The 20,738-nt window shown below is 37.0% G+C and overlaps 1 protein-coding gene across 1 annotated transcript in view; it reads right to left on the reverse strand.

Moving 5' to 3' along the window:
- The window catches only part of LOC128206907 (amiloride-sensitive sodium channel subunit gamma-like), a 33,491-nt gene that overhangs the window by 10,317 nt on the left and 2,436 nt on the right, over positions 1-20,738 (reverse strand). Inside the window, exons 2-9 of the mRNA XM_052909645.1 lie at positions 20,075-20,338; positions 18,748-18,860; positions 18,378-18,478; positions 17,007-17,209; positions 9,754-10,033; positions 6,991-7,097; positions 2,850-3,013; positions 226-445 (exon numbers count right to left, since the gene is read on the reverse strand). Coding sequence (XP_052765605.1) covers positions 226-445; positions 2,850-3,013; positions 6,991-7,097; positions 9,754-10,033; positions 17,007-17,209; positions 18,378-18,478; positions 18,748-18,860; positions 20,075-20,338 — 1,452 coding nt within the window. The remainder of the gene's footprint in view (positions 1-225; positions 446-2,849; positions 3,014-6,990; positions 7,098-9,753; positions 10,034-17,006; positions 17,210-18,377; positions 18,479-18,747; positions 18,861-20,074; positions 20,339-20,738) is intronic.

Here is a 20,738-nt window from a genome sequence, read left to right on the forward strand (position 1 = left end):
ATGCAGTATAAGATAGTAAGATATTGGTGATTGGCTTAAACAATATACAGTGCAGTTATCAAAAGCGTCGTATGTTTGTAAACTACAAATGAACTGAAGAATTCTCATACCTCAAAGTTACTCAATTTGATCGCTACGTAAATTCAGACATTGGTTGGATATACGCATATGTATGTAACTAACATGCATGTTTGCTAATGCAAATCTTTGTTAAATTCCATGTACCTGTACTGTTGTCATTGATGGAGCAAACAGAAAACTCCGGTGGAACGTAGAAAAACGGGGAGGAGCAACCACAGAGATCGTTGAACTGCGTTTGCAAGCATGACTTAAAACACGTCTCCTTCCCGTACGCCGTACCAAAGTCCCTAGTGTAGTAGTTCTCGACACCGACTCCCGCTGTTCCACAGTCAGCGTGAGGGGGTGGAAGCCGGGTAATGCTCGCCTTAAAAGTCAAGGTACAATCGATTTCACATACCACATCCAATAATGCTTTTGATTTGAAAGAAACAAGTAGTATGTTTCTACTCACAAACATAACTAAACCGGTACGTCTTGTAACACACGTCATTTATAAAATCTCCGAGAAAACAGACGTTTTTCATATGTTGCCGAAAAAACACTTCAAGTACGATAGAAGAAAGAGCAAATGTAGAAATGGTGTGACAGATTGTGATGGAAGACAGACGGAAGACCGTACCTGAATTCCTTTGCTAAAAAGTGTACAGTGACTGGTACAGAGATAAATTGTATTTATGACTCTTGGATAAAGCGACATCGGAAATGTATAACGTATAACAGTGATTATGTTGAAAAATATTGACGATGTTTAGATCTTGACGTAATTTCGTCGTACAAAGTTCTCCGTTCAGTTGTTTATGTGCTGTGTTCCATGTAGTATACATTTGTTATTTGTAAATATTTTTATATATTTGTTGTAGGTAGATAACACCAACATAGTATTATTGAAAAACATTGTTTTTCTTTCAAAAGATGTGTTTGAAAATACATTAGTCCACGAACTTTATATAATCCCCGATAAGACATTATTATTATATCCTCGAGAAGACAGACGTGATCCTTTGGAAGAAGATGAGATAAAGTTTCAAAATCGTCATTACAGGGTATGGGATAGATGCATTGCATCCTCGGCCAATATCACTTTACAGGTCAGCAAAAAAAACAAAAACATGTTTTTCTTTTCGTTTGAAATGACATAGACTACACTCTACGGTCCCCGGTGTGAGTATACCTCGTGTAAAACTATAACTTTCTATTCGGAAAAAAAATCGGAGAAGAAGATGCAAATCCTCCGGAATGGTTTAGGTACCTCTTATGTGATCCAAGCCTAACAAATGGGTTTCCTCCGGGTACTCCGGTTTCAAGCACAACACACGACCACACTCTCACGTAATATCGTGCCAACAAGAGTGATTAATAAAATGTTGTTTTAACTTGTTTCACAATCATCGTAAAATAAACAAGTTTAAACTAACATGATCTACTTCCAACAAAAGTTAACAGGATGCTAACCTCTTCCATAAACATGACGTATTCCTGTGGCGGCAGGGACAACCCCTAATCATCCAGAATTGGAAACGTGCCCCTTCCCTGGATTACTATGTACAACAAAAGGCAACATGATATTTGCCTTTTTAATTTAAATTGACGTCTTCCTTTTCGACGGCAAGGATAACTCATCATCCTCCGGTAATGGATGTTTGCATCTGTTATAGATTACTGCTAATAGGATACTTACCTCTTCCATACACATTGACGTAAACCTGTTCGGCGGCAAGGGTATCTCCTCATCTTCGGGAATGGGAAACGTTCCCCTTTCCCGTTTCCCCACGTCCCCCTTTCCTGGATAACTATATGCAACAGGACATTTGACTTGTTCATCAGAATTGACGTATTCCTTTTCGACGGCAAGGATAACTCCTCATCCTCCGTAATTAGATGTTTGCATCTGTTTTGGATTTGTGCGAACAGGACACTTACCTTTACTATAAAAACTGACGTCTTTCTGTTCGGCGGCAAAGATAACTCTTCATCCTCCGGAATTGGATGTTTGTATTTTTTGTTATGGATAAGTGCGGACAGGACACTAACCTTTACCATAGATATTGTCGTCTTTCTGTTCGACAGCAAGGATAAGTCCTCATTCTCTGGAATTAGATGTTTGAAGTTTTGGGCTACTGCAATAACCTTTTCCATAGAAATTGACGTATTCCTGTTCGACGGCAAGGATAACTCTTCATCCTCCGGAAATTGATGTTTGCATTTGTAGTGGATTACTGCTTACAAGACATTTACCTTTTCCATAGAAATTGACGTCTTCCTGTTTGGTGGCAAAGATATGTCCCCGGAATTGGGTGTTTGCATAAGTTGTGGATTTGTGCGAACAGGACAGATGCCATTTCCATAGAAACTGACGTCTTCCTGTTCGGCGGCAAAGATAACTCATCATCTTCCGTAATTGGATGTTTGTATTTGTTGTGGATTAGTGCTAACAGGACACTAACCTTTAACATAGAAATTGACGTCTCCATGTTCGATCGGCAAGAATAACTCCTCATCCACCGGAATTGGATGTTGCATAAGTTGTGGATTACTGCTAAAAGGATACTTACCCTTACCATACAAATTGACGTCTTCCTGTTCGGTGGCAAGGATGAATATCTCCACCTCCTCCGAAAGGCGAATGTTTACATTTTTGTAGATTACTGTTAACACGACACCTTTTCCATAAAAAATGACGTATTCCAGTTCGGCGGCAAGGATAACTCCTCATCCACCGGAATTGGATGTTTGCATAAGTTGTGGATTAGTGCTAAAAGGACATTTACCTTTTCCATAGAAATTGACGTCTTCCTGTGCGGTGATAAGGACAGTCCCTCATCCTCGGGAATGGGGTAGGTGCCTCTTTCGTGAATGACCACTTTCACACCAGCATCAGGGGCCAGAGCTGCTATATACTCATCTTGTTCTATATTTAGGTCCAGTGTTAGACCTGAAATATTAATAGAAACATATATTAGAAACAGAATCATAAAGAAGCCATATATCAGTGGTAACGTAAATATATGAATAATGTAATGTGGAACTGGTATTTATTATGTATGGAACACATTTACTATTTACCAGATTTACAGTGATTTAAAATGAATGTCTACTTTTTGTACAATTTTAACCCCTCGGCCATTTTTCATCGAAATGTATACCGATACATCAGCAGAAGAAATTCGTATTTTTTAAATAATAGTATGCCGTGTTTTTACGTGAATATGCTATTACTAATTTTAAATGGATTGCTTTGTGGCTTTAACCGGTACTTGGTTATGATATTCGATAGGTGTACAATAGCTGTCTTCTTGGCGCGCTGTGTCTCGCAATGTTTAGCCTTGATCTGTGTGATTTTAACATGATCTTGATTACGATATTTCGATAGGTGTACAATAGCTGTCTTCTTGGCGCGCTGTGTCTCGCAATGTTTAGCCTTGATCTGTGTGATTTTAACATGATCTTGGTTACGATATTTCGATAGGCGTACAATAGCTGTCTATAATGGCTGCTGTCTTGTGGCACTGTGTCTCGCAATGTTTGGCCTTGATCTGTGTGGCTTTAACATGATCATGGTTACTATAGTTTGAAAGGTGTACAATGCCTGTTGTCTTGTGGCACTGTGTCTCGCAATGTTTAGCCTTGATCTGTGTGGCTTTAACATGATCATGGTTACTATAGTTTGAAAGGTGTACAATGGCTGTTGTCTTGTGGCACTGTGTCTCGCAATGTTTAGCCTTGATCTGTGTGGCTTTAACATGATCATGGTTACTATAGTTTGAAAGGTGTACAATGGCTGTTGTCTTGTGGCACTGTGTCTCGCAATGTTTGGCCGTGATCGTTGTGGCTTTAACATGATCATGGTTACTATAGTTTGAAAGGTGTACAATGGCTGTTGTCTTGTGGCACTGTGTCTCGCAATGTTTGGCCGAGATATGTGTGGCTTTAACATGATCATGGTTACTATAGTTTAAAAGGTGTACAATGGCTGTTGTCTTGTGGCACTGTGTCTCGCAATGTTTGGCCGAGATATGTGTGGCTTTAACATGATCATGGTTACTATAGTTTGGAAGGTGTACAATGGCTGTTGTTTTGTGGCACTGTGTCTCGCAATGTTTGGCCGAGATATGTGTGGCTTTAACATGATCATGGTTACTATAGTTTGGAAGGTGTACAATGGCTGCTGTCTTGTGGCACTGTGTCTCGCAATGTTTGGCCGAGATATGTGTGGCTTTAACATGATCATGGTTACTATAGTTTGGAAGGTGTACAATGGCTGTTGTTTTGTGGCACTGTGTCTCGCAATGTTTGGCCGAGATATGTGTGGCTTTAACATGATCATGGTTACTATAGTTTGGAAGGTGTACAATGGCTGTTGTTTTGTGGCACTGTGTCTCGCAATGTTTGGCCGAGATATGTGTGGCTTTAACATGATCATGGTTACTATAGTTTGAAAGGTGTACAATGGCTGTTGTTTTGTGGCACTGTGTCTCGCAATGTTTGGCCGAGATATGTGTGGCTTTAACATGATCATGGTTACTATAGTTTAAAAGGTGTACAATGGCTGTTGTTTTGTGGCACTGTGTCTCGCAATGTTTGGCCGTGATCGTTGTGGCTTTAACATGATCATGGTTACTATAGTTTGGAAGGTGTACAATGGCTGTTGTTTTGTGGCACTGTGTCTCGCAATGTTTGGCCGTGATCGTTGTGGCTTTAACATGATCATGGTTACTATAGTTTGGAAGGTGTACAATGGCTGTTGTTTTGTGGCACTGTGTCTCGCAATGTTTGGCCGTGATCGTTGTGGCTTTAACATGATCATGGTTACTATAGTTTGGAAGGTGTACAATGGCTGTTGTTTTGTGGCACTGTGTCTCGCAATGTTTGGCCGTGATCGTTGTGGCTTTAACATGATCATGGTTACTATAGTTTGGAAGGTGTACAATGGCTGTTGTTTTGTGGCACTGTGTCTCGCAATGTTTGGCCGAGATATGTGTGGCTTTAACATGATCATGGTTACTATAGTTTGGAAGGTGTACAATGGCTGTTGTTTTGTGGCACTGTGTCTCGCAATGTTTGGCCGTGATCGTTGTGGCTTTAACATGATCATGGTTACTATAGTTTGAAAGATGTACAATGGCTGCTGTCTTGTGGCACTGTGTCTCGCAATGTTTGGCCGAGATATGTGTGGCTTTACCATGATCATGGTTACTATAGTTTGAAAGGTGTACAATGGCTGTTGTCTTGTGGCACTGTGTCTCGCAATGTTTGGCCGTGATCGTTGTGGCTTTAACATGATCATGGTTACTATAGTTTGAAAGATGTACAATGGCTGTTGTCTTGTGGCACTGTGTCTCGCAATGTTTGGCCGTGATCGTTGTGGCTTTAACATGATCATGGTTACTATAGTTTGAAAGATGTACAATGGCTGCTGTCTTGTGGCACTGTGTCTCGCAATGTTTGGCCGAGATATGTGTGGCTTTACCATGATCATGGTTACTATAGTTTGAAAGGTGTACAATGGCTGTTGTCTTGTGGCACTGTGTCTCGCAATGTTTGGCCGTGATCGTTGTGGCTTTAACATGATCATGGTTACTATAGTTTGAAAGGTGTACAATGGCTGTTGTCTTGTGGCACTGTGTCTCGCAATGTTGGGCCGTGATCGTTGTGGCCTCAACACGATCTTGGTTACTTTTAAGTTTGAAAGGTGCACAATGACTGTTGCCTTGTGGCGATGTTTTTGTAATGTTTGGCCTTGACCAATGTGGCTTTAACATGATCTTGGTTACGATTTTTCGACAGCTGTACAATGGATGTTGTCTTGTGGCGCTGTGTCTCGCAATGCTTGGCCGTGATCGTTGTGGATTTAACATGATTTTGGTTACGATTTTTCGACAGCTGTACAATGGCTGTTGTATTGTGGCGCTGTGTATTCAAATGTCGTTTGAAGAACCAAAATATTAAATGTGTAAAGTTATCTCTTTTTATTAAGATGTAAAGTTTACTATTTAGCAAGCATGATAAATATTTCCGTTGCGACATGTGTAGCTGTAATTAGCAGTTAAGCACATACGAAGGAAGTTGTAAACCGGAAATGTTTGTATACAAAATGAGGCTGTTTTGGTGTAAGTACTACCCAATCCCCATGCCTTGATGCTTTGTGGTGAATGTAGCAATTTAAGAAAGATATGTGCACTTTTGTCACCAGGAAATGAATTTAATTCACTATTTGTCATTGTTTTATTTGAAAACTAGAAATTTGAAAAGATATCATCAAGAACTCACAAGATATTGTTGTTTGGTATTCTTGGGCATTTTAACAATAAAACATTGTAATATGGTCGACAGACATTTCCAAAATCTGTTAAAATCTTCTTTCGTAAACCTGTGTCAACGTCTTATTACCCCAAAACATGTCACAAAGGATTTATGTTTTTCTCTCTATAATAGATTGTTCCTCAAAACTAAATAGAACATGGAACTTTTGAAACGATCTTATTTTTGACCTTCCACACCCGTTTTACACCGTGATAGGCCCTTAACATGATTTTGTTTCATTCAAACTAATTTGCTTGCTAATGTAGTGGCCATTGTTTTATTGAACTTGATCTTGAACCTCTGAACAAAAGCTGTTTGACGTCATTGTCAATAAACATCATGATCACGGTCCTATCATGTCCCATTAACGTGGAAATCACCAGACAATTAAAGTTCGCAACTGTTTGAAGCATTAAGCATTTGCATTAATTTACAAACAATGACATTTTTTATATTTCACGTCATAAAATAAGTCCTTGTTATTCAAGTCATAAACATTTGAAGCATTAATGATTTGCTCCAATATAGAAACAATGCAAATTATTTTTCTCGACGCCGTGAATGTATTACTTGTTTTCAAGTATGTATTAAATGACATTCAAAACTAACCCATTAGCGGACCGGCGTAGTTTGTTGACAATGAGTCGTGCCCGTTATCGAACGCATTGAAGGTGTAGCAGTTGCCGTAAAGGTTATTCCGCAGATAGGTGAAGTTTCTGAATAGAAAAAAAAGAAATATAGCATGCTAGTTAATTTGAGGTGATGTCAAATTTGTTGTTGTTTATGGGTATACCTTACGCCAGCAATTCATGTTCTCAATTGCAGATAACGAGACGGTGCAATCATATTAAATTGATTCTATAGTTAACGTCAAGCTCAAATGTCAAAAACGGCAGAAAAAAATGGCGAGGAAAATAACAAAAACAAGCATAATATTCTTGATATATTATTTAAGAGATATTTACAGCAGTCACTCGGATCAAATATCCGTTAAATGTAAATTTGAAATCATAGGTTAATGAATTACTTAAAGATGCACTCTCACAGATTTACCGTTTTGACAATTTTAATATTTTTCTCTTGGAATGAGCCAATTCTTGCGTAAATATCTGCAAACCCATGATAAAAGATTGCTGACAAAAGATCAGATCGAAGATTTTAATACTTCCGTTCGAAAATTAATGTTTTATGGCTAAAAGCGTTACCTACGGTTTAAGAAAAATGCATAAAACATCATTTTTTAACCTAAATATGAAAATCTGCGATCTGATTTTTTGACAGCAGTACAATATCACTGGTTTCCATGCATTGTTGCATAAATTGATTCGTCCAAAGACAAAAAAATAACAAAGTTGTCAACACGGTGAATCTGTGAGAGTGCAACTTTAAAGCCAAATATCTCTTTCTCAGGCGTATAACAAACACCAGATATGCATATATATTACTTATTTTTTCATCCCTATTTTAGCTTGATAAATGCAATATTCGTTATGAATTTTAATTTTGAAAACTGTTGAAGTATTTAGATTATAACCAACATTTTAAGCTAATGAAAGATATGAGTTTAGAATTTGGCTCCGTGTCTGCTGAAAACAAGTTACGATCTATGTTGTGTTTTGTTGGAAATAAACTAGTTATGGTTTTATATTGGTTTCACGAACAGTGCATTTGTTTGGCAGTTTCAAATAAAATGAAAACCAGTTTAATCGTTTGTTTTACGCAAACCAAAACTGTTCTATGAAACTATCGAAACCCCCTCCGGAGGCGGTTTCGTCGGTTCGTTCTATCCGAAAACTGGCGCACTTTGAAAAAAAAACATGAATGACAGTGCTCCAACATGTGTGTTGAAACATCATTTACTTAAAACAGCCAAACGGCAATCTGCGGTATCATTTTATGAAGGCATTTTGAAATAATAGCTACATGCAGAAGCTCTTTCATATTGTTGAAGCTGACCGCAAAACCATGCGTTTGTTTCCTCAAGCAAAATTTTCGAAACAATTTGTTCAAATTAATAGTTGGGTAATTTGATGTCTAAAAATACAGAGCATTCCATATGAGTTTACACTTGTCAATGTTTGTTTCTTTGGTGTCGCTTTATTCAAGTGTAGCACTGATGATGTTATCAAATGTACAAATCGTTTTAGGCTTATAGAAACATTTGTACTTGGCTGCATTTAAATCAATCCTTATATCCTGTATTGAAGAGGTAATTGCATAATGGCTCCTATTATGTATAAACTTACAAAAAAGAAACGATCATTTAAAAAATAATGGAGGTCTTGATGTGTTCATACACGGGTTTGGGGGAGGGGGTTTGCACTTATAGAAGGCTTCAACTTGGCCTTTCAGAACACGTTTACAAGCAGTATTACCAACACAGCTATTGTTTAAAGCCAAATACACTTCATTTTAAACTTTTAAAAGAAACAAATCAATCAAATGATTAAATATATTTCTCAAGGCGATTAAAATGGATTGGGTCGGGCCAAAAAATGGTAGCCCGGAAACCGGAAACAAACATTTTTTTTACGCAGATTTGTTAATATTTGGTCGATTCATTGATATATACTAACGGAAAAAAGAAACTGTGCGTAATACAAAATTTGTATAAATTATATAAAGATTATTGTTACGGCTAAAAAATATTCGTTGTTTGGGTAAGGTTAAATCATTTTCAAAAGGGTTAAATCATTTTCAAAAACAGGTAGAGTTGGCAGGCATTTTTTTACAAACGGAGGGGCGGGGCCTATTTCGTAGGTAGGTTCTGGTAACCAGAACCAGAATTTGCCTTTTTAAGGACTAAGGAAATGCTGTTAACCTATATAATAATTATTTGACACATTAATGTTACAACGATAAAGAGAGGTTTGTGTCAACTTTCGTGATAACATTTTTTTAATCAGGTTACCATTCGAATTAAGTTTTTTAAGGTTATTTAAATGGACACAATATAAATTCACAAAATAATAAATAATTTTAATGCATTATTATATTTTACTTACAACCTTTTATGAGAAAAACAGAAAATGTGTGTGCAGATGAAGACATATACGACTTTATATGTATATTCGTATTGTTGTTTGTTTTGTTGTTTTTTTCAATTATTAGCTACGTTGCCACATATTTCACCTTGAAGTAAAACAAAGCGTTCCGTTTTATCTGTACACAAATCTTATGCATTTTTGATTGGATGATTAAAGTCTTATGAATTAAACTTATTGAAAATTGAATTGAATTGAATTGAATTGAATTGGCATAACATTTAAGAATAATAATTTTGCATCAATACATTATACCCCTTTAGCAGGGCTGTTTCTGAAGTTATTTAAAACCGGTTTATTCTACATACACATTTTCTTACAAACATACTTTGGTGAGCAAGCCATTCCTTGATAGACACAGGAGATTAGAAGGTCCTCAATCTGGTGCCCATATTTCTTAAACTCATCCGTCCTCAGTGTTGCTGCCATTGTCGCGTATGCTAATTTGGCCGTGTGCGAATCGTCCATGTCCGCATAGAACTGTTCGGCAGTCTCCGTATCGTTTTCAAGGGCGTTCCATTTGTTGAATGACCGTTGTTGCATATAGTTCGACCAGAACTCGTCATCGTCGTAGTCGTTTTTTGTACCGTTATCTGTATCAACCGAATCTGTATGAATAAAAAAAATGTCAGATGTTTAGAATGAAAGCAACCTCGATTGTATTTAAATTACCTAAATGGTATTAATTAAGCATTAATTAAGGGACTAGACACCAGGTGATTCAATTGCAAGATAAAAAGAAAATTGTCAAAAACTTATATAAAATTAAGATCGGTATGTACAACGCATAGAACTTTACCTGCTGCTGTATTACATCGCTTATGACACATGTATACATATTTCGAGGTTTTTGCGGGGGGGGGGGGTCCGATTTAAAAGTTGACTGAGTTTGTCTACCACGTTAATTCAGTTCAAAAATAGCGTCGGTATATGCATCTACACTAATCACGTGACTTTCATATGCTAAATATACATACTTTAAACTTGGAAACTGGTATGCGCTATTTTTACACGGGCAAACTCAGCTTAGACAACGAAAACATATTAATATTTTAATCATTTGAAATATTGTATTATAGGCCTGACCTAGCTCGTATTGACAATTCTAGCCTTCTTTTGATGGTAATACTGTATTTGCCGATTTTGGAACAATCTGGTGTCCAGTCCCTTTAAATTACCTGTTTATCAATTAACCCTTAAATTTCGTTTTCATCCCTGGGTGACATTAAAACGAAAAACTTCTGCTTTGACCAAACTTTAAATCCAAACATTTATTCCGTTTTTGAGGTAATGTGTGTTTGTCAGTTAATTCGTACTTGCACTCGGGCTAGGCCCATGCTGCGAGTGCTCCGATAAGATTGTTAGTTATATCAAGTTTTTGGAGCTTACTGCACAGACAGAATGTAGCCATGATTATAGCTACCCTGGTTCTTTAACGTGCATAAGTGTATAGCACTCTCACATGGTACCCACATTTAATGTCACACCCAGAAGACGATTAGTGTATATATTTTTAATGGTACGGCAAGGAATCGAAAATGCGACTCCTGGATTGACACTCAAGTGTGTTACCTCTAGACTACGGAGAGGTAAAAGATGGCAGTTACCAGCATATTTTAGTCAAATGATATTTATCCTACCGAAAACGTTTCGCGAAAAAATTTGCGAAATACTTACTAGACAATTATCGAGAATATTGAGCGGTTAACACGAAACAATTCGCGAACGTTATCAGATTAGTTTAAACATTATTTATTTTTATTTTACAACGATTGTGAAGAAAGCTATGATAGGTTATACTAAGTCACTCTCGTTGGCACGATGTTGCGCGAGAGTGTAGTCATGTGTTGTGGGGGAAACCGGAGTACCCGGTGGAAACCCACTTATCCGGCTTTGTGACCACTAACCAAACTCACATGCGCCCAGGCCGGGAATCGAACCCGGATCGCCTTGGTGAGAAGCGAGTGCGCTAACCACTGCAACCATTATCATATTATCTGACTGCAGTTATATGCCACTATATCTTGGCTGTTCCAAATGAACTTTTGTATGACGATATCCTAGGACCATCGTAGCTCTTTAGCTAAAGTGCAGAATAAATCGAAATTAGTTTTTTATTATACTACTTCCAATAAAATAAGGCTTTATTTGTTACGGCTATACCTTTGAGACCCATTCATCGTGTATAAAATATTTACCATTCGGCCATTTATAAAACCCGGAACATTCATTGCTCCGCTGTTCCTCTTCAATTTATCCGTTATTAATTCGACGAATATAATTACGTCGTTACGCTTTGGTATTTGGAACCGTTGCGTTTTATTAATGAACTAAGTGAAAATTGTAATTATGTTTAACGGTTCGTTGTCCATTACAAAGCAAATGTTGCTTTATTGAAATATTGGGTTATCACATAAATTTATGTATGTTGTTTTCGTTACAAAAACGACTTCCAACTCATGTCCATTGGGAACCACGACTTTGATTGGCGTCAAAGTCAGTTCAATTCGCTTTAATTGATAACATTCGCAACGACGTAATTGCAGTTAAACCTGCACTCTCACAGATTGAACGTTTTGACAACTGTTTTTATTTTTTTGTCTTGGAACGAGCCAATTTTCGCGAAATTGCATGGAAACTAGTGATATAAGACTGACAAAAGATCAGATCGCAGGTTTTCATATTTATTATCAAAAATTGATGTTTTATGCATTTGTCTTAAAGTTTAAGTAACGCTTTTAGCCATAGTTTAATTTTTGAACGTGGAAATACAAACTGTGATCTGATCTTTTGTCAGCAGTCTTATAGCACTGGCTATAAAATATTTACGCAAAAATGGCTTATTTCAAAGACAAAAAATAAAAAAAGTTGTCAAAACGGTAAATCTGTGAGTGCAGCTTATAATTATTGCTTGCGAATGAAACATAAATATATCAAAGACGAAACATTACTTAACATGAAACATAATTAGATCAAAGACGAAGCATTAATTAACATGAAACATATATAGATCAAAGACGAAGCATTACTTAACATGAAACATAAAATAGATCAAAAACGAAACATTACTTAACATGAAACATAAATAGATCAAAGACGAAGCATTGCATAACATTACAGTCCGAACGTATAACGTGGGGTATAATAGTGATATATTTTACATGTTTCACTCAATCTGGTGCCATCATTTTATTCCGAGTCGTGTCTGAAAGCACTACATTACACTGTGCGGAATGGAGTTCGAGATTGGTTAATTGAACAGTAAATTATAACATAATCACCGACAAAACGAAGTCAGTCCAACTGGAACTCTTCGGCATTTTCAATCCAAAACAAAATCACATGCATATGGACGGTTTACAATGTCAGAATTATTCAAATTTAACTACGCTGCAAGTATTTCGAGTGGAATTTCAATTAAGAAGTCAAACATTAGTACTTAATGCACCAGTCAATTGTAATTACCCCCCTCCAAGGTCCGGGAGTATACCGGGGAAATAAGTCGTGTTTTTTACCTTCCCAGTGGCCTTGCAGTGCCGGGTGAATGCGGTGGTTTTGTCTTTGCGTCAAATATAGCGGGAAATGGGCCTTACCTAGGGTCCCTGAGGTGCGGGGGCATTTTGGCGGGGATGTTAAAATCAGTTCGTCCGCGCAAGGCGGACATTTTACCCAGGCTTGACTGGACCGAGAGTCAACATCCCCGCTATTCCCCGGATCTGGGGGCCGTGGTTACAATTGACTGGTGCATTAGTCTTAAGAATGGTATTATTTATGCAATTCTACACTTTACTGGGATTCAGTTTGAATTTAGTAATACAAATTAATTGGTACTCAGTCTAGTCTATCTATTTATAATTGTGTTTATATCAATGTTGCTTTCACTACAGTTTTGGCTTTGTTATTTCCTTGGTTAAAGCAGTTTTATTAACTGTTGAATTGCTCACCTTCAAACTGACCTATTTCTATTTTTTTATTTTAAATCAAATGTTGGGACTACTATTTTTAGCGCGTGGTCATCATCATGATTTTGATATTAATTCATTTATTTTCTTCAAAATAATGGGATTTCGTTCAAATTTCATTTCCGGAATGTATTCACAGGAGATATTGGTCTTGTTGTATGATTTTAGCTAGGATTTAAAGAGGACATTGTGCTTCAGAAAAGGGACAGGGTGTTAAGGGAGTAAAAAGGCACATTAAATCAGGCTAGTAAAGATGCACTCTTACTCCCAAATACGATATACCACAATTCATTCAAATGTTTTAATATACCAAAAAGGATTAATAAATGTCGAAAACAATGGTTCCTATGAAGAATATCGAGTTTAGTTTGAAATAAAGGTGCATAAAACACGATATTTTAACATTATAAGACGATAGTAGATCACAGTAAATATTTTAGCATTCGCCCATCGTTTAATATTTGTGCGTGTTCAGCTATCAAATTCACGGTTAAACTCTTGTTACCAGTAATTAATATTTTCCAAAAATGCCCTATTTAGTAAGTAGTTAGAGGTTTATCACCCATAATTAAAGTTTGTTATACAAGTGTATTTTTTTATTTTGAATAAGAGGATATGTATTTATAATCTTGAACAGTAACAATTTTTGACAGTCTTGAGAATTTTATTCTACGAAGGCAGAATGGTGGGCGATACTATTTCCCGGTCTCTCCTCGTAAAATCCGGTCTCATCCGGTCTCATAATTCCCGGTTCATAACCTATGGCCCCAGGCAACGGATTGTGTTGCTGATGTTCATAACACGATTTTGACAATCTTATTTGTTTTAATATGTAACAAATGAATACATTTGAATACCTTCGTCATTATTACACAACTTTAGCCGAATATATTTTATTTGTCAACTTGAAGTTTGCAATAAAACTCTGTTTAAGAAATCTGATGCTGATTATTTTATTTATTTTTGAATTTGGTTATTTGTTATCATCGTATTATTTTTCTCAATAAGGGCAGAAGGGTGCTGCTAAAAAGACAGGATGTAGCACCGTTCCCTAACCCTTCAGCTAAAACCCTACTAGTTGTGTATGTCGTCTGCATTTTCTGGACAGATCGTCTATTACAGAGTTATGGTCTCTTTATATAGTTTAATATTGTAAGGTGTGTCCACACATTTCTCTACCAACACAAGCCAGATATAAATAAGACTTTACCATTATAATTTAAACGAGTACACTGCACGGCAACAGTGTGTACGAAATATCAAAACAAATCGTTCGGTACAGCTGTGATGTAGTTCACACACGAAACTTTACAGCTATCAGATTAAAGTTTTCAATACAAAAACAAGAGGGAAAGGTCGTCACTGACAAAACATAAGTATGTCACTAGTCAACTTTATAATGATCGTGTGCATCCAATTTTAGAACAATTCCATTTAAATATGGATTAAGTTTGCTACACAAACTCCAATTCAGCACGTTCTGGGTTCAGTAAATGCTAACAGTCGCTCGCGTTAGCTAACTGTTGTGTTTTGTACCCCTTTTTATATCGCAACACAAACACTGCAAACCAAATTGCAAACGTTAGCCGCAAACACCTTAGTAAACAAACAATACAACAAGAGGACCATGATAGTCCTAAATATCTCACATGAATGAAAATTTAAACCTTTATTTAATATGAATATGTTTGAGTTTATGTGTTGATGGCAATGATATGAACTAGGGATTTAACTGTGATTGAGTATTGTCAAATGTTAAAGTGGTTAAGGTCTACCAAGCACAACAATGATGCTTATTTTCAAAACTGTACACATGGTCTTGATTTCATTGTTGTAGATTCAAAAATAAGAAAGTAGGTCAAAGTTCAAAGTTAAGGTCATCCAATGACAACATTGACAATGGTTTGTAAAACTGCACCCATAGTCTTCATTGAATTTCTGTAGCTTTAAACATGAGAGAGAAGGTCAAAAGGTATAGGCAAGGTCAAGCACAACATTGATATTTGTATTCAAAGTCTGTGCACATGGTGTTAATTTATTGCTGTTGCATTAAAAATAAGAAAGTAGGTCAAAATGTCATAGCATAGGTCATCCGAGGACAACATGGATATTATATCGTTCAAGATTTTACTCAGGGTCCAAAATTTATTGCTGCAGCTTTAAAAATAAAAAGAGGGTCAAAAGGTCACAGTTAAAATAATCTATAGACGACATTGGTATTTTATTTTCAAAACTGTACACACTGGGCAAATTTCATTGCTAAATTTCAAAAATAAGAAAGGAGTTCGAAAGGTTAAAGTCAAGATCATCCCAGGAAAACATTGATATCTGTTTTTCAAAACTGTATATGGTCCAGATTTCATTGTTGTAGCTTAGAAAGAGTAGGTCAAATAGCTTTATCCCCAGACGCATAATTTACACACTCTTTTTAGAAGTCCATCATATGATGCTGCATAAACGAATATATAAGGTCTTGGCCATGTGGTTTGAGAAAAAAATATATTCCAATATTTCCCTATATAAGTATATGCACATGTAGGAAACTGATGAACCCCAGGGCGTGGCCAGTGTTGTATCCAGGGGCATAGTTTGAGGTAACTTGGTGGAAGACCACAGTATGATGCTACATACAAAATATTAAGGGTCTGAGCCTTGCGGTTTAGACAAGAATATTTTATAAGTTGTTTTCAAATATAAGTCTATATGGAAATTTTGACCTCCGGGTCGGGTCTAGTTTTGACCCCAGGTGCCCAATTTAAACAAACTTGATAGAGGACCGCTATATAATGCTACATACAAAATATCAAGGGTCTGAGCCTAGCATTTTAAAAAAAATAGATTTAAAAAGATTTCCCTTTAGACGTTTTTAGGAATCTTGTGAAATCCAGGGCGTGGCCAGTTTTGTCTCCAGTGACTTTTTTGGTGAAGGACCGCAGCATGATGCTTCTGACAGGAATATTTTCTTATATAAGTCCATAGGGAACTTGCGAACCCCAGCGCGTGGTCAGTTTTAGTCATATGGGTATAATTTGAAAAAAAAACACTTAGTGGAGTGCTGCTTTATACATACACAATTTGTATTTAAATACAAAATATCAAGGTATGAAGATTTTCAAAGATTTCCCTAAATAAGTATGTAAGAAACTTGTAACCCACGGGGCAGGACCAGTTTTGACCTTAGTTGCATTATTTGAACGAACTGGGGAGAGGACTACTAGACAATGTTACACACTAAATATCTAAGCTCTAGCCCAAATGGTTTTTGTCAAGAAGATTTCCCTTTCGGTTAACATCGCAATCAAAATTCTTCACGAAATTCATTTCTTTGAACAATTTTGAAAGAGCACCATCCAAGGAACAACCCACTAATGTTTCATCTAAATTGGCTACATAGTTTAGAAGGGATGTCGGTTTAATGCAATTGTGGACGGACGGACGACAGACACCGGACGATGGGCGATGTGAAAACTCACCCTAAAATGAGGTTCAAACATACGAATAAAATGTAAATAAAACTGTATCAGACAAAATAACAATAGAAAGAACAAAAATAACAGCACCGCAACACAAAAGCAACAACAATAACAACACCGCAACACAAAAACAACAGCAATAACACCTTCTAGCCATTCTCGCATCCTGTCATTTTTGTAATCGTCAAACAGCATGTCTTTATCGTCCAACTCTAGAATGTCTTCGATGGCTTCAAACTCTCCTCCTTTCAGTGTGCAGGCTTTCAGTGGATTAATGTTACAGATGGTCACACTCGGGAACTTAAGGTTTGGTACGGCCCTCACCTCCACGGAGTGTTCAACCGGCCAACTGGAAATGAATATAACTTTTGGAACGACTTGAATTTTAACAAGTTTTGAACATTTGCCACTTAAATTCACAAATAAAACATTTTTTCGGAACGTTGGCATGCATATTTCTTAATGTACTTATGGAACGACCCCCAAATATATCATTCGTTTTTTAACAACTTTTGGCCATTTGCCAGTGAAATTCACAAATAAAACCAATTTTTCGGAACGTTGGCATGCATATTTCTTAATGTACTTATGGAACGACCCCCAAATATATCATTCGTTTTTTAACAACTTTTGGACATTTGCCAGCAACATTCATAAATAAAACATTTTTTTCGGAACGTTGACATTAATACTACTTAATGTACTTTTGAAACGACACCCAAATATACCATTTGGTTTTTAACAACTCTTGGAAATGTTCCTATGTATTTCACAAATAAAACATTTTTGGGGAACGTTGACATGAATATTACTTAATGTTGAACGAGCCGCAAATATATAATTTTGTTTTTAACAACTTTTGGACATTTGCCAGTAAAATTCACAAATAAAACAATTTTTCGGAACGTTGACATGAATATTACTTAATGTACTTTTGGAACGACCTCTAAACAAACCATTTGGTTTTTAACAACTTTTGAACGTTTGCCAGTAAAATTCACATATAAACAATTTGTTTGAAATGTTGAAAATGCTATTCTTACTTTGAAACCGTTGAAGTCAGACTTGAACAAAATCAATTTACAATTCAACGTACTTACAATGAATGCAATAAGAACAATCAATACGTTAAGAGGTTCGTAGAAAATTTGAAAAGTTTCCAACAGGGTAATAGTGTCTAATAATGAATGTCATTTTCAACATTTTTCTCCTGCCATCAAATTAACATTTACGTGATTCAGTCCTTAATTAACATCTACTTAATAAGGGTTAAGATAATGAATTGCAATATCATTTTTATTGAACATATGAATGTCCAGTCAAACCCCGTTGACTCGAACTCGCTTGGCTCGATTTCCTCATTGGCTTGAACTGGATGAAAAGGACTGATTTCTCTCTACTCATGGTAAGCATTCCCGCTTGGCTCGAATTTCCTGCGGCTTGGTTTATTTTCGCCGGTCCATGGGAGTTCGAGCCAACGGGGTTCGGCTGTATGTTTGTACATTGAATTTACGTACGTGAAGTATTTCTGGAACAGCCACACGATCTGGATAGTCAACCACGTGATCATGCAAAGACAGGCCAGTAACCACAGCAACCTCTTGTACCAGTGATTTGCCTGAGTGGTTGAAAAAAAATGTGTTAAAATGATCTGATATTGTCAAAATAGTAATATGATTTAGTAAAGTTCACCATCAAAGCTATGCTAGAAGAAAAGCTAGAATTAACAGATATTTGCAATTTTCATTCTTGACTCTTAAAACTGTTAGTTAGACATGATTGAAAGACAATATTATGGTAATTAGTTAATCATGAATCAACTAAGAATAAATAAAACAAATACGAAAATATACAAGACAGTTCATACAACAAAACTGAATAGACTACCTTGGTAATTCTGGTCAGAGCCGTAAAGCTTGTGTCGTTAACAAACTCGTTGCAGATCTCCTTGGCGGACCTTTCCCTCCACCTGTCCGCTGCCATCTTTCCCGACCTTGCCTCTGCAAAACAAATATGAGTTTTGCTTTTGTCTAAAGATTTATAGATGTTTGGTCATCGAATATCTGCTAATGCCCCCCCCCCTCCCAAAAAAATAGAATTACACCCACACCAACTAGAACACATGTTGTCCAACTCCTGTCCGCTGACAACTTCTCTTAAAGAAATATATTGCTGATGGCTTTCATTCTGCGAGGTTCTTTTCAAAATTTGCGATGCCACTCATAATAATCGACAGTCATTGGTGAATTCACAATTCCACCAGGTATATAGTTCACTATCCAACTAAATCGCGAAATCTGTTATTCATCGCCAAATCTAGGCGATCTAAAGTCATTATACATGAAATACCAATTCCCTATTACACAGTCAACTGATCAAAATGATCAGGCAATCCCCTTTTTGAAATGTACAGTTTACAAGTAAGAACAGAAATTAAATGGACCTCTCAATTTTTGGCGCTCTTTCTGTATGAGCACTAGTCAACATTTTTAGGCAAACGCAGTTCAAATATTTACACAAAAACCACGACAAACACATGTAATTGAAATGTGGCGGATCCGTGGTACAGTGTTAACAAACTTGACTGTCAATCCAGGAGGGGTCACGGGTTCGATTTCCCGCCGCAACACTAAAAATAATACTAATCGTCTTCTGGCAGGGACGTTAAATGGAGGTCCCGTGTGACAGTGCTATACACTGATGCACGTTAAAGAACCAAGGAAGCCCTTACCAGAATTACAATCAGTCTGCGCAATACCTCTCAAAAACCTAGCAAAATGACTAGCAATCTTATCGGAGCGAATTGTCGAATGGTCCTAGCCCGAGTACGACTATAAATAAGCTTATGCACCAGTCAACTGTAACCACGACCCCCAGGTCCGGGGAATAGCGGGGACTTTGACTTTCGGTCCAGCCAACCCCGGCTAAAATCCCCGCCTCGCGGGAACGAACAGATGGTAAAACCCCCGCCAAATGCCCCCGCACCCAAGGGACCCTAGGTAAGGCCCATTCCCCGTTATATTTAAAGCGAAAACAAAACCACCGCATTCACCCGGCACTGCGGGGCCAGCTGAAAAGTAAACACACGGCTCATTTTCCCGGCTATTCCCGGTATACCCTGGGACCTGGGGGGGGGGGTTACAATTGACTGGTGCATTACACACCCAATATCTATATAAAAACCACGACACACACTTGTAAAAGGAATAATTACCTGCACAGTTTGGGTCCACTGACATCCTATTCAGGATCTCCTGAATAGATTCATGGCTCATTTTCTCTTTGGGTGAATCTGCTTTCATCGACATGGTAAACGTATCCACTGCACTACTGTTCTTGACGTTTCTGTTACTGAGCTGTCTTGATGGCATCAGCGGTTTGACATTGATCTTTTTAACATCTGCTTTTCCAGAGCCTGTATTTGCTTTATCTCTGTCGAGCGGTGAGGACCGATTGGTCTGCATTGCCTCGCCTTGATCTTAAAGTGACACTCTTATTAAAAATCATTACATACACATGTAAAACAAACTTTAAAAAAATGAATGATAAACCTTTAAATGCTTCCTCAATAATGCATTGATGGAAAATATTAAATACTGATAACAAGATTGTAACAGTGTATTTAATAGCTTAAAACGCAAAAATATTAAATGATTGGTGAATGCTAAAAGATTTACAGCAATCTACTATCGTCTCATAAGGTAGAAATATGGTGTTTTTCTGCACCTTTCTTTCAAATTAAACTCGGTGTCCTTCATAAAAACCATTGTTTTCAACATGTATTCATCCTTTGTAGTATTAAAACAATGATATTATTTGTGGTAAATCTGATTTGGGAGTAACAGTGCATCTTTAAGGGAATCACCGCAAAGGTATTT

This window comes from Mya arenaria, chromosome 10 (genome assembly GCF_026914265.1).
Source record: "Mya arenaria isolate MELC-2E11 chromosome 10, ASM2691426v1".
In the NCBI taxonomy this organism is placed as follows: Eukaryota; Metazoa; Mollusca; class Bivalvia; order Myida; family Myidae; genus Mya; species Mya arenaria.